The sequence below is a fragment of the Apodemus sylvaticus genome, chromosome 3 (assembly GCF_947179515.1).
Source record: "Apodemus sylvaticus chromosome 3, mApoSyl1.1, whole genome shotgun sequence".
NCBI lineage: Eukaryota > Metazoa > Chordata > Mammalia > Rodentia > Muridae > Apodemus > Apodemus sylvaticus.
This window is the reverse complement of record NC_067474.1, coordinates 121932843-121947135: the sequence shown is the minus strand read 5'-3', so window position 1 is coordinate 121947135 and position 14293 is coordinate 121932843. Positions and strand designations below refer to the sequence as shown.

Sequence of the window (14293 nt, the reverse complement as noted above, 5' to 3'; positions counted from 1 at the left end):
CCCCCATCACACGCCAGTTCCTTTACGATCCCCCTCCCATGCCCGTTCCTCCAGCCCCACACACGCCCCCGTCGCCCGGCGAACCGCTACCCCGTCGCCCAGCCGCGCCCCGCGCCGCTCACCTGTTTCTGGATGTCCCGCACGCGCTGCTCGTGCAGGCGGGGCGCACTGCTCAGCTTGAACACCACCCAGGCGCGCACGTAGTAGTAGATGTCGAAGATGAGCGAGAGCGGCAGCAGGAAGAGGCACACGAACACCCAGCGCTGGTGGATGAGAACGAACTCCAACCCCTTCACTCGCACCCAGAGCAGAAAGAGCAGCGCGCACACGGCCAGCGACACGGCGGGCTCCATGGTGTCCCGGCGCGCCGCGCGGGAGGGTGCGGGCTCGCGCCACCCGTCACCGTCGCCCGCTCCGCGCTCCGCAGGCTCAGCGCCTGCCGCCACCGCCCCGGGAGCCTGTAAGTCGGGCCCGCCGCCTCGCGATTGGCTTGGGTCGCCAAGGTTCGGTGGGCCGAGACCCAGGCGGCGACCAATGGTGAGCCGCGCCGGGGATCGGACCAGGGAGCCGCTGCGTTCATTGGCTGCGAGAGCCGGGATGCTCCACCTCCTCTCGTCGGCGCGCGAGGAGGGGCTGACCTGGGCTGGGGGCGCTGGTAGGGTCGGCCAGCGGCCGGCTTGGCGGGACGTAGGGTTCTTGCTGTGGAGGCAGCGGGGCCACCCTTGATCTCCCCGTTAGGTGGCGTGTCCCATGGACACACGTCTAGCAGTCGTGCATTGGGTTACGTCCCCAGGGTGGGAGGCGCTCCAATAACCACCCTGCAGTCCTGGCAGGAGAGTCTTTTGCCTTGACCCTGGCAGGTCATGTCACTCCGTAGGCACAAGGCCAGGAGGGGGATCCTTTCAATTTTCAAGGCATTTACCATAAATGCATTTGAACTACTCCCTTAGCAGTTCTGGGTGGGTAGTTGGGACCCCCATTTCTTTATACACGGTGGTGAATTCCACCTGTCGAGTAATTTAAAAAGCAGAGGCGCATGGATGGTATTTTTCCATGCTGAAGCCAAAGTGGATGGAGGCTTGGAGACAGAAAGAAAGAGCTTCAAGGTGGCATGGCAGCCCTAGATTAAGAGTGAGAACGCAGCACAGCACGTGGCCCCAGCCTTGCAGAGTAACCTGGCCCAGGCTAAGGAACAGCCTCTGACCTTGCCAGAAGCTTCAGTCCAGTGGTATTTACATTTTCCCTGAACAGGAGAAAGCTCTGAAGATTTATTTTTCAAACCTGTCATCACATCCCAGGCCCTTCTCTGCTTCACAAGTCTTTCCTGATTCCCTCCATTTCCACCTTTGTCCCGACACTGACTCTGGCGCTCTGTTCTGCCATCCTTTCTAGCGCCGCCTTCGGTGCGTCTGTCACTAGAATGCTCTTTCCCATTGTATCACCGAGCGAAAACACTACATAGCCTAGAGATCCTCAAGCAGGCGCCTGCCTCTAGAGCCCAGTTTATGCACTTCCTTCAGAGGCCCACAGTTCTTTCCATGTTTGTTTAATTGTCCCTTTGTGTGTCTCTCCCTCCTAAAGAGATAGAGCTTTAGGGCAAACCATGCCTTGTTATTACAGCACTTTTGTATTTCCAGTTTGTGGCATGAGGACACTGTAGACACACCGTGTGTTGACCAATGGATAAATGAAGAATGTATGTGGGAGTTCAAATATCCAATAGAAATCAAAGGTCAAAGTGAGAGGTTGTTTACCCTAAGCTTCTAAAGGTAGCAGTCCAGGCTGGGACCTTCCTACCCAGCTAGGACAGCTACTGATAAGAGTTATCAGTAGTTTACCCAAATTGAAACGTCCTTTAAAAGTAAAACATATTATTCATATTCACTTTGGTCAAAATGATTACATTATCTTGGGCTAATATTAACATTTTTCTTTATTTCTTGGTGTGTATGTATGTGTATACGTGCGGACATAGCAGCAACCTCATACACACCTGTGCATGCAAGGGAGGGCGTGCATGCGCGCGCGCGCGCGCGCGTGTGTGTGTGTGTGTGTGTGTGTGTGTGTGTGTAGACAAAAGTTCAGTGTTTACCCTCCTTTTGGAAACAGTGACTCTCAAAGAACCTGGAGTGTGCTAGACTGTCAGGCCAGTACCTACAGGATCCATGCTTTCTTTTTCTCTTTCTTTCTTTCTTTCTTTCTTTCTTTCTTTCTTTCTTTCTTTCTTTCTTTCTTTCTTTCTTTCTTTCTTTCTTCCTTCCTTCCTTCCTTCCTTCCTTCCCTTCTTCTTCTTCTTCTTCTTCTTCTTCTTCTTCTTCTTCTTCTTCTTCTTCTTCTTCTTCTTCTTCTTCTTCTTCTTCTTCTTCTTCTTCTTCTATTTTCCTTCTCAGGTGTGCACTGGCATACCAAGCTTTGAAAATAATTTTTTAAATAGTTTTTGTGTTATATGTATGCTTACATGTGTTCATGTGTGCCGACTGAGTAGAGCACCTTGTGAAGGTCAGAAGAGGGCAGTGAACTTGCTGGAATGGGAGTTACCTGACAGCTGAGAGCCACCATGTGGGTCCTAGGTGGAGATGTCTCTTCTGCCCCCCAGAGCCTGCTTTTAAGGGGGATGCTAGGGGCCTGATCTCAGATCCCCATGCTCGTGGGATCAGCACTTTACTGTCTGAGCCATCTCCCCAGCCCTGATTTCGTGTATTGAAGGTAGTTTCTAGAAAATTAAAAATGCCAGGCTTGTGTCATGCTGTGTACCTAGAAGCTCCAATCCAGAAAGGTGGTCAGAGGAGAGAGCCTGTTCAGACTGTGTCTTGCGCTGGACCTGTCTGAAGCAGCTGCTCAAACCAACTCTTTATTTGGGAGGTTAAGCATGCTGAGAAAAGTTCAAGAATTTTGTCACGTGAATGGAACATTTAACTTAAAAATTAACTAGCGATGAGTATTTTGTGAAGAAACAATGGAAATTCTAATTGGGATAGTCTTATCCTTGGAGAGATACGACAAAAAAGTCGATAAAAATTTTATTTTCAGGCAGCAATGGTTGGATAAAAGGAATGAAAAAGTAGTCCTAGCAGTTGCTTAGCTGGCGAGTGTGTTCTCCCTCTGTCCTGCTTGCCTCTTTGCACTTCGGACTCCTCCTCTGTCCCTCTTGTCACAAACTCTCATCCTTTGGATTGCTGTTGTCAAAACATGGAGGAGAGCCACCCTGAGCTGGGCCAGTGAACGGTGGGCTTCCTGCAGTCACCATGCAAGGACACAGGATGGCCTGGCACGCCAAAACCTCCCTCCTGGGCCTCTTTGGAATTACATACTCCTCTCTCTCTCTCTCTCTCTCTCTCTCTCTCTCTCTCTCTCTCTCTCTCTCTCTCACACACACACACACACACACACACACACTCACACACATACACACACACATACACACACACAGGAAATGACATCATAGTAGAAATCTTTTTGAGCCATTTATTCATTTGTCCTAGAGTCAAAGTGACTGCTTTGAACCAGAAATCTGTTCATAACCGCACATTAGTTACAGAGTTGGTGAAGCGTGAGAACAGGTCAGTCGGAATGTGGGAAGAGGCACTCTGGGCAGCCTTCGCAGGCTAACCAGAAATTAAGGACAATCCCTGTGACGGTTCGACCACAAACACTTTCCCTAAAGTGCAGTTTTCCATTTCTTTTCCTGATAAACACACGCCTAAACCACACAGCCCCCACCCCCAATTAAATAAACACCAGAGTCCTGGCATTTCTTGTATGTATATAGAGTCATTTCTCTGATCATTTGGTCTTTAAGCCAGGGTTATTCTAAGGAAATGGAGATGCTCAGACTCAGGGGTCAAGTAACCTGTAATATTGTCTTGTTCGCACAGTGAAGTTGGAGTATGACTCTCACAGTCTGGATCTTTCCAGCATTTGAATCTTCTCCCTTGGTTAGGTCATTATTTGTTTGCTAAATTATACTCTAGACTGTCACAGCTCACTGAATCTAAACTTCAGCAAAGACCTCTCTCTCTCCCTCCCTCCCTCCCTCCCTCCCTCCCTCCCTCCCTCCCTCCCTCCCTCCCTCCCTTCCTTCCTTCCTTCCTTCCTTCCTTCCTTCCTTCCTTCCTTCCTTCCTTCCTTCCTTCCTTCCTTCCTCTCTTTCTTTTTCTTTTCAGTTCTGGACATCAAACACAGGGCTCTCTCTGTGTATGCTAGGCCTATACTCTATCACTGAGCTACATATCCAGTACCCTAGTAGGAACAGTGTAACATTACTTCTCTTCCTTCCTGAGCCCCTCCTTCTCCCCCTTTTTCTATATTAAAGATTAGTATTCATTGAACTGTAACATCAACCATTGGTGGGAATTTAATATTTTCTCTAATTTTCAAATACCTACTGGTTTGATGAAAACCCAAACCACCACCAGTGGAACTAGTCCTGGCATCGTGGAACTGTCTTGGAACTGAATGGAGAATCCTGCTGTCACCATCTATTTATGACAGAGAATGGGGACGGAGGCTGAGGACACAGGACATCAAGGGAGACTGGAGGAGGACTAGGGAAGCTCCTGGCAGTAATCGCGCATGGCTGCACGTAACCCCAGCATCAGGGGAGGAGACGGTGGATCCCAAGAGCTTGCTGGACAGACAATCTAATAGAAGCGGGGACTGTCTGGTTCACTGATGTATCTTGTCTCAAGTCAATAAGGTTCTGCTCTGGCCTCCACCTGTGAGTGCGTGTTTGGGGACACACTCATGTATGTAACACACAGAGAGAGGCATTTATGCGTGCACATAAAGGCCTGTACAATGCACACAGAGACAGGTATAGACACAGAGGCATGTATGCACACATACATACACACACTCATGTATGCATGTACACATGTATACATGTGGTGCTGGCAGACTCTTCTTCCCTATATAAGAAGAGCTAGCATCAGTGGACAGGGGGGCTTGGCATATAAAGTCTCTATAAATATGCTTAAAATGCACAACTGATTGAGAGTATGTTTGGGGCTCTTCAAGATGTTCTCTTTAGCTGGGCAGGGGTGACGCATGCCTTTAATCCCAGCACTTGGGAGGCAGAGGCAGGTGGATTTCTGAGTTTGAGGCCAGCCTTGTCTACAAAGTGAGTTCCAGGACAGCCAGGGCTATAGAGAGAAACCCTGTCTCAAAACAAACAAACAACAAGACAAGACAAGACAAGACAAAACAAAACAAAAAGATGTCTTCTTTAATGTCTACAGGGCTGCAGTGGTGTCTTCACCCAGAAGACAAGATTGCCTCAGCGGAGGGGGAGAAAGACACTGGCATGAGTGACTTGGTGACTGGCATAGAGGTGCCGGGACGGAGGCAGGTGCTGCAGATGGCCTGGCATTTGCATCTCCCTGAACGTCTGCTCTCCAGATACAAGTCCCATTGGCCTGAACTTGAGAGGGATTTTTTGTTTGTTTTTGTTTGTTTGGTTTGGTTTGGTTTTGGAAGATTAAAAAAGAAAGGAAGGGCTGGGCATTGGATTGCTGTTGTCGAAACGAGGAGGAGAGCCGCCCTGAGCTGGGCCAGTGAACGGTGGGCTTCCTGCAGTCACCACGCAAGGACACAGGATGGCCTTTATTTATTTTTATTAGATATTTGCTGTATTTACATTTCAAATGGTATCCCCTTTCTGAGTTACCCCTCTGAAAACCCCCATTCCATTCCCCCTCCCCCTGCTCACTCCTCCCCCCTAATTTCCTGACTTGCATTCCCGTTTTCTGGGGAATCGAGCCTTCACAGGACCAATGGCCTCTCCTCTCATTGATGTCTGAAATGGTCATCTTCTGCTACATATGCAGCTGGAGCCATGGGTCCCTCCATGCGCTCTCTTTGGTTGGTGGTTTAGTCCCTGGGAGCTCTGGGGGTACTGGATGGTATATATTATTGTTCCTCCTGCAGGACTGCAAACCTCTTCAGCTCCTTGGGTCCTTTCTCTAGCTGCTCCATTGGGGACCCTATGCTCAGTCCACTGGTTGGCTGTGAGCCATGGGTATTTTGGTCCACCTTCCAATAAAGATCAAAGTATCTACACTTTGGTCTTCCTTCTTCTTGAGCTTCATGTGGTCGGTGAGTTGTATCTTGGGTATAATGAGCTTTTGGGCTAATATCCACTTATTGGCGAGTGCATACCATGTGTGTTCTTTTGTGATTGGGTTACCTCACTCAGGATGATATTTTCTAGCTTCATCCATTTGCTTAAGAATTTCATGAATTCATTGGTTTTAATAGCTGAGTAGTACTCCATTGTGTAAATGTACCACATTTTCTGTATCCATTCCTCTGTTGAGGGACATCTGGGCTGTTTCTAGCTTCTGGCTATTATAAATAAGGCTGCTATGAACATAGTGGAGCATGTGTCCTTATTACATGTTGGAACATCTTCTGGGTATATGTCCAGGGGTGGTATAGCTGGGTCCTCAGGTAGTACTATGTCCAATTTTCTGAGGAACTGGCAAACTGATTTCCAGAGTGGTTTTACCACTTTGCAATCCTACCAGCAATGGAGGAGTGTTCTTTCTCCACATTCTCTCCAGCATTTGCTGTCCCCCTGACTTTTTGATCTTGGCCATTCTGACTGGTGTGAGGTGGAATCTCAGGGTTGTTTTGATTTGCATTTCCCTAATGAGGCACACACACTTTAAATCCCAGCGATGGATGCTTCTGCTAAGTTTAGAGTCTCCTTTTTATATTGCCCAGCATCCTGGCACTGGGAATGGTACCACCCACAACGGATGAGTCTTCCCACCCTGGCTAAGTTAAGATAACCTTCACAGGCATGCCCTATGACCCCCACAGATGATTCCACGGCTCATCACTTTGACCCATCACGATGTATGTTCAGCTTCCACACCCTACAAGCTTCGGTACTCAGTCTGGAGACCAGTCATGGATCTGTGGTGGAGGAGACAAGAGAACAGACCATAGGGAGCATCACAAAACTTGGAACAAATATAATCTTCACTAAAAATGCCTGGAATTGCACACAGCTCCTCATAATTACATGAGGTAGCGATCAGTTCCATAAAAATGCAGACAGTGACTACTTTGTGCTGGACACTGGCGGAGAGATGAGGAGTGGGCACATTGTTGTTGGACACACTCTACAGGGTGGTGCTCACTGAGAAGCTGGCTCTGGACCTGGGCTTGCCCCATATCCCACATTTCAGAATCAACTACATTTCTCTCAAAATGTCCTTCTTGATCCCTAGTCTTGGGATGGGTTGCCTCCCAACTCTGTGACAGGGAAGGAAAAGAACAACCAAACAGCCGGAGAGCAACAACTCTGTCCCGGAGAACAGCTGGAAGGTACTCCCAACAGAGGTACTGTCATGTATCCCAAGATCTAAAGATGCCCCAGTGGGAAGGAGAGGCTGGAAGTTTAGCCTTGGGAAGACTTGGCTACAGAGAGAAAGCTCAAACTGCAACTCTGACTACCTCAGTCAGCTTCCGGGGCGTTTTCTGTTGGATGCCGTGAGCTGACTTTGAAGGTGTATCATTAGGAATCGCTATTTGTTCTACTTTGGAGGCTCACCCAAGGGGACACTCACTCAACTCTACCTGGGTCTCTCTCTTGGGAACTCCACCAGGCTGCCATAACTAGCTTACTCAGTTGATTTCTGCCCACTGTTTTGAGTGTCTGTTTGTTGGTTTGTTTTAGTCTTAATAAACTCACTCATTTAAAGCCAAAAGTATGACTATATGACTATATGGCATCTCATTCTTGAGACTGTGCAAATAAATTCTTCAGGACTTCTGTAGGTAATACTTTGGTAGGTGATATGGCAATCATGATTTATTTTTTATTGGTTTAGTGGTCAGTTCCCTGTTTTATTGGCCAGTCCCTGTGATAGCCAACTTTAGATGTCAACTTTAGATCTGATTAAGGAATATCCAGAAAGCTGGCAAAGCATTATTTCTGTGTGTGTGTATGAGGAAAGAGACTGGCTCACACATTGCACAAGGAGCTCCTTTTGTGTGCATAGCAATGTGTGAGCCAGTCTCTATAGAGCTCAGGCTGACCTGAAACCTGCAGTTCTCCTAAGTACCAGGAGTATTATGATTAGGCACCAATGTGCCTGTGAAGATTGGCATTTGAATCAGTGTATAAGGAATGGAAATTTACCATCAGCTCACATGGGGTGGCCACCATTGCAGATACTATGGTCTCTGGCAAATCAAAATTCAAAGGAAAGGTGAGAGTCATATCTTTTCTACAGCCAGCATACACTTCCCATTGCTGCAAATCAAAACCCCATTCTTAGGCCTTCAGACTCAGCCCTGAGCTGACCTCAGTCTTCACCTTGCAGATAGCCTGCCATGGGCTTTCCCTCTGTGACCACAACTCTCATTATAAACACCCATCTCGTGCTAACTGGAGTTTCTGCAGGGAATGCTAGTGAACACAGGCATATTTATAGATCTTTTCCTGTAACTGTAACATAACTCAGCACACTGTGACAGTATGAAGCAATGTTGCCCAGCACTGTGGAAGGGCTTAAAGTGGACTCATCATGTCAGAGCCTGTGTGTTGGAAGTCTCCCAACGACTAATATCAGAGGCTTGATCGCCCAGGCGATACCATCATCGGGAGGTGCCAGAATCTTTGTGAGCGTTCTTTTGGTCTTTGGCGGCATGTCTTTAGAGAGTGTTGTAGGACCCTGGCCTTGCCTGTTTCCATTTTTTCCCCTTCCTTCCTGGCTCATGAGTCAATGGCTTTGCTCTGATAGCTACTCTTTCTATGATGAGCTCAGAGCCATGGGAGCCACTTACTGTGGAATAGATTCTCACAGATGGGAAGCCATCGGATAGGAGCTGAGGCCGAGAGCACAGCCAAACTTCAGGCAGAGGCGAGCCCAGATTGGACGGCTCCATCAGGCCCCTCCCCTGAATGGTCCTGAAGAGGGGAGGAGAAACTGGGAGGCAGAGGGGCACTGACTCTTGCCTGCTCTTGGAACCCCTTTTCTTCTGTTGAGTTGCCTCGCCTAGCTTTCAGGTGGGAATTTGTGCAGACACTACGACTTTATCTCCACGGCTCTGTGTATTGTGCACAATACCAATGCCCACAAGGCAACTGAGCCCACCTTGGTTTTTGCCTTTATTTTATTTTCTGAGTCAGGTTCTCATTCTATCGTCTAGGGTCTCACATTTGCTATGTATCCTAGACTGGCTTTGAATATACTGTGTAGCCCATTCTGGCCTAGAGCTTGTGATCTTTGATCACTTACCTCTGGAGTGCTAGGGTTACAAGTGTGCACTACCACAGCTGGCCTCCAGCTTGGGTTTTTGCTGGTGGTGGTGGTGGTGGTGGTGGTGGTGGTTGTGGTGGTTGTGGTGGTATTTTTTTGTTTTTGTTTTTGTTTTCTTTTTCTTTTTTTTTCAGACAGAGTCTCTTTATATAGTCTTCGGTAATCTGGACCTAACTATGTAGGCCTCAAATTCACCAGGCTGGCCTCAAATTCAGATTTACCTGCCTCTGCCTCCCAAGTGCTGGGATTAAAGGCATGTGCTGCCACACCCATCTTCCAACTTGGTCCTTAAATCAGAATCTCATCATCAATAAGACTAGTATACATATAGTAATAGTATATCCGGTATTAGCTTTCTATCTTTCCTTATCTAGTGATTATATTTCTAATAGTTCACTTTGGAAGATTCTAGCAAAGCTATAGTAATGGCTAAATCTGGGAGTTCCTGGTTTGAAATCTTACCTTTTAATCTGGGGCAGGCAACTCAGCGGCCATCAATACGCTCTTCCCCCTGCTATGTCAGGACAATGCTGTCATTAACACTTCCTATAAGAAGATGCAAATCTCTGCACTTACCAAACCTATGCCCTCATTCCTTGATACAAATAGAATAGTACCCAGGTCACAGCCCATGACTTAAGTGGATTTGTACAATGACAGAGGAGCATTGACTTACTGTGCTTGGTGGCCTGGCATTCTGCAAGCATGGGTGGAGAAACTTGCACAAGGAGAAGTGACAGATAATGGGTTGAGCCTGAACTGTGATACAGCCAAATAGTTACCCACAAAACAAGACAGCAGCCGCCTGCTTTGATGAGAGACAGAGTATCCTCTTTCTGTAAGTAGTTTCCTAGAGGGTGTGACTGCAGGTTTGATAGCTGTTAATGGAAATATATAACGATACAGAAGCAATCATAAAAGGCCCGATTTGTTCAGAGTAAGCACTTGTCCCCATAAAAAGGACAAGTAATACTTTTTAGAAAGATACTGGAGGGCAGGAGGTATATGTATCTCAGTGGTAGTGCACTGACCTAGCACATTCAAAGTTCTCTCTCTCTCTCTCTCTCTCTCTCTCTCTCTCTCTCTCTCTCTCTGTTGTAAATTATGCACTACCACATGACTGTCAACTTATTTTAATATGTGAATACACTGTGCGCTGTGTCGGGAATAGTGGCTGACGACTTTCATCCTAACACAGAAGAGGCAGAGGATCTTTGAGAGTCTGAAGCCAGCCTTGTGTACATGGTAAGTTCTATGCTAGCCAGGGCTACATAGTAAGACTTACAAAAAAAACCCCACAACAAACAAACAAACAAAAAACCAAAAACCAAAAAACAAGAACAATCAAACCTCCAAAACCCAAACTCAACCCCAAACTCTAAGAAACAAATTAGCAAAAGAACTACCAACTGCACTGGGCAGTGGTGACCCATGCCTTTAGTTCCAGCACTTGAGGCCTGCAGAGACAGGTGGATCTCTGAGTTGGAGACCAGCCTGGTCTACAGGATGGCCAGGGCTACACAGAGAAACCTGTCTTGGAAAACCAAAAGAACAAAAACCAAGCAAACAAAATTTTACCATTGTCTTTTCACAAAATAAAAGAGATTATAATGCCAGGAACAAAGACTTGGGACAACTCATAATTTTTCCAGTTCGCTACAGTTTCTGGAAGGATTGTTAATGGGCTCATCGAATAGCCCTGCACTCCTGCTGTGCAAGGTTCTCAGGCTTTGGACTGTGGGCCGGCAGCACTACCTGCAGCCAGAGACGCAGCCGCTCTGGCTCCGCCCCCAGAAGGATGAAGCCAGTCTCCTGGGCTCAGAGCCAGGCTTTTAAGGTAAATTCTGGCATGTCTAAGCTTGAGAGCACTTGCTGTGGCCCCGTTCTTCTCACAGGCCTCCTCTGGGAAGCTTTAGCGATGGCATCTCGCCACCTTCCAAAGAAACCCGCTTTAACATGGTTATTTCCAGTGGCCGGAATCTTCCATCGCCTCCTTCCTATGTGTTCTGCCGTCCTGAGCCCCAATGAAAGAAAGGGTCTTGTCGTTTCCACCTATGTGACAATACTGTGTACATTGGAAGATGACTCATATGACTCTTCTCACAGTAAGCACGGCCGGTAATAACTTCTTCTCCAACCTGATCTTTAGCCATCTCCCCAGCCTGCCCTGAACGCCCTCTTGTTAGCAGTATTATTATTGTTGTCATTAACTACCACGAATTGACTCTGTGAGGAGATGTTCTATAGGCTCTCGAATTCTTTACACCAGGCCGAGTTACAGACACAAAATAAGCTCACACCCAACATCCCCCCCCTCGTTTGTGAGTGAGCCTGGATTTACATTTGGTGCTGTGGTACCTCAGGGCATTCTGCTATTTCCATGGTAGCAGATTGTCCTGAAATTTCTATCAAAAGATGGCTAATGTAGGCAGGCCTGAGCCAGGAGCTATTTGCAGAAGTGAATGTGCAATATAATAGGGATAACATGAACTCTGGGTGAAATAAATCTGGGTTAAGTCCTGTCAATGCTATTACTAACAATGTGAAATATGACCCTGAGTGAGTTGCCAATCTCTCCAGGCCTCAGTTTCCTATTCTGTACAATGGGAATTTTAATAGAACCCCTCTCATAAGATTGATATAAAGTACTATGTTAGCGAGTTTTTTTGTCACTTGACACAAGAAAGAATCCCTAGGTAAGAAGAAATTCCAATTGAGAAATTGCCTCCGTCATGTTTGTGTATACATGTCAATGGGACATTTTCTTGATTGGCAGTTGATGAGGGGATTCTCAGCTCACTTTAGGTCATGTCACTCCTGGATAGGTAGTCCCGGATGCTATAAGAAAGCAGGCTGAGAAAGCCACAAGGAGCAAGCTGATAATCCGTGGTCCTCTATGGTCTCTGCCTCCGTTCCTGTCTCTAGGTTCCTGCCTTGAGTTCTTGTCCTGTCTGCCCTTCCTGGCTGGACTGTGATATGTATCTGTAAGCTGAAACACTCTTTCTTCCCCAAATTGCTTTTGGTTGTGTTCTTTATCACAGCAATACAAACCCTAACTAACATAAGCACTTAGAAAAGTGTCAGGTACAGAACAAATACCCGGCAAAGACCTGTTAGCACTACGGCCACATATGCTCAGTGGTTACGTGGTCATGGAGCATGGGAGCTTAAGGACACACGTATGTTCCAGCAAAGTAAACACTCTCCTTTCCCCTCCCTGGATGCCTGCTTGTGTCTGACCGTGGGACTCTTCTTCTCTCTCTCTTGCAAGCAAGCCTCCATCGGTGGGCGGGCTAATCTTGCTAAACCCCACTGCTAAAGCACGGTCCTCAGATGACATCCCAAGGTCCTCCTCTTGGCTCTCTAGGGTTTACATACAGTGCAGCCCGCTGCTTCCCCCCACTTTATTTCCACTGTTGAGAGATGTGCACTCGGGTGTCAGCTGGACTCAGTCTAGGCCTGTTTTCATACACAGCCCAACCACACTTTCTTTATCCAAAGAGCCACTCCTCCCAACCTCCTCCCGTTCTCTAGCCCCAAGGGCTTTCTTTATATTTTACTGTAAGAAAAACATCTTTCAGGAGAGAGAGAGAGAGAGAGAGAGAGAGAGAGAGAGAGAGAGAGAGAGAGAGAGAGAGAGAGATCGGAGGTAGGAACCCAGGTAGGGAGGGCACTGCGGTTGCCTCAGGACAGGAGCAGGTTTGTGTGCAGCAAGTGAAAAGGAGAGTAATTGGACCTGCTGTTGCATGCATGGGCCCAGACCTGCCCAATCTACATGATAACTATAATTGCAGAGCTTGCAGAGTCAGTAGTGGAAACAGGTCTCTGTGCAGTATGTGCTATGAACCGGGCCCTTGGCTAAGTGCTTTATAAACGCTAATTCATCTTGTGTTCATAGCAGCCTTAAGAGAGGGATGCTATTATTATCCCCATTGTATGGAGGAGGAAACTGAGGTCTGGAGAAAGTGACGACCCATTCAAGGCCACATCATTAGTCACTGTTAAGAAGATTGAACCTGGACTTGTTTGTCTGAAGTGTGTCGTTTGTCAAATTATACCCAATACTTTCCCTACCACTCATAAGGAGGTGTAGTCAACAGATTTTCTTCAACACACTCTGGTTTTAGTTCTTGGCTTATCATGAAATTATGAAAAGAGCTTAAATCTTATCATTAAAAACACATAGGCTCATATTCTGAGTCTTCCCCCACCCATATCAGCGTATCATACCCATAAGACCAAATGTCCTCATCAGGAAGATAAATGTCCTTGGCGTCGTATCTGTGGAGACAAAAAAAAAAAAAAAAAAAACGAGGCCAAGGCATCCAAGGCCCTTGCTTGGAGCCTGGTTCCCAGCAGGTTTTCTGCTTCTCCCTTCCCCTCCCTCCCAAGTGACGTGGTGTGAGACCAATGACTTTAACACGTCACCCCTGTGCCCCCTCACCGTGCTTAGAACGGTACTTTACAGAGGCACATGGAGCAGAACCCTGCCACTTCCTAGCTAAGGGGTCCCTGCTTACCCCCTCTCCATATATATTTTCTTAAAGCAAATGAATTAAAATGAACCTCTCTTCCACACACACCCGTTTTTCCCATCATTCCAACAAACATTTACCTGGTGTCCACCGTGGGTTCCATGGGCTGGGCCGTCAGGCTGTTTGAACTTTGGTACACAGTAGTGAAACCTAGCCTGGCCCTGGTCTTATAGCAAGAACTATGCTGCCAATGCTGCCAGCACTGCCAACGCTGCCAATGTTGGTGGAGGCAGACCTGAGATTATTGAGTATTAACAGTTTAGTAGGGGTTGTAGAGAAGGCTCAGCGGTTAAGAGCACTGACTGCTTTTCCAAAGGTCCTGAGTTCAAATCCCAGCAACCACATGGTGGTTCACAACCATCCATAAAAGAGATCTAGAGCCTTCTTCTGGTGTGTCTGAAAACAGCTACAGTGTATTCACAAATAAAGTCTTTAAAAGAAAAAAAACCAAAGAAATTTCTTGTCCTTTTTTTCCTAGGTTATACA

General features: G+C 47.1%; 1 protein-coding gene across 1 annotated transcript in view; it reads right to left on the bottom strand.

Annotated features, from left to right (window-relative positions):
- The window catches only part of Dhcr24 (24-dehydrocholesterol reductase), a 27308-nt gene extending 26837 nt beyond the window's left edge, over nucleotides 1-471 (bottom strand). Inside the window, exon 1 of the mRNA XM_052176891.1 lies at nucleotides 123-471. Within this exon, the coding sequence (XP_052032851.1) occupies nucleotides 123-353 (231 nt within the window). The 5' untranslated portion in view covers nucleotides 354-471. The remainder of the gene's footprint in view (nucleotides 1-122) is intronic.
- Nucleotides 472-14293: the final 13822 nt, after the last annotated feature.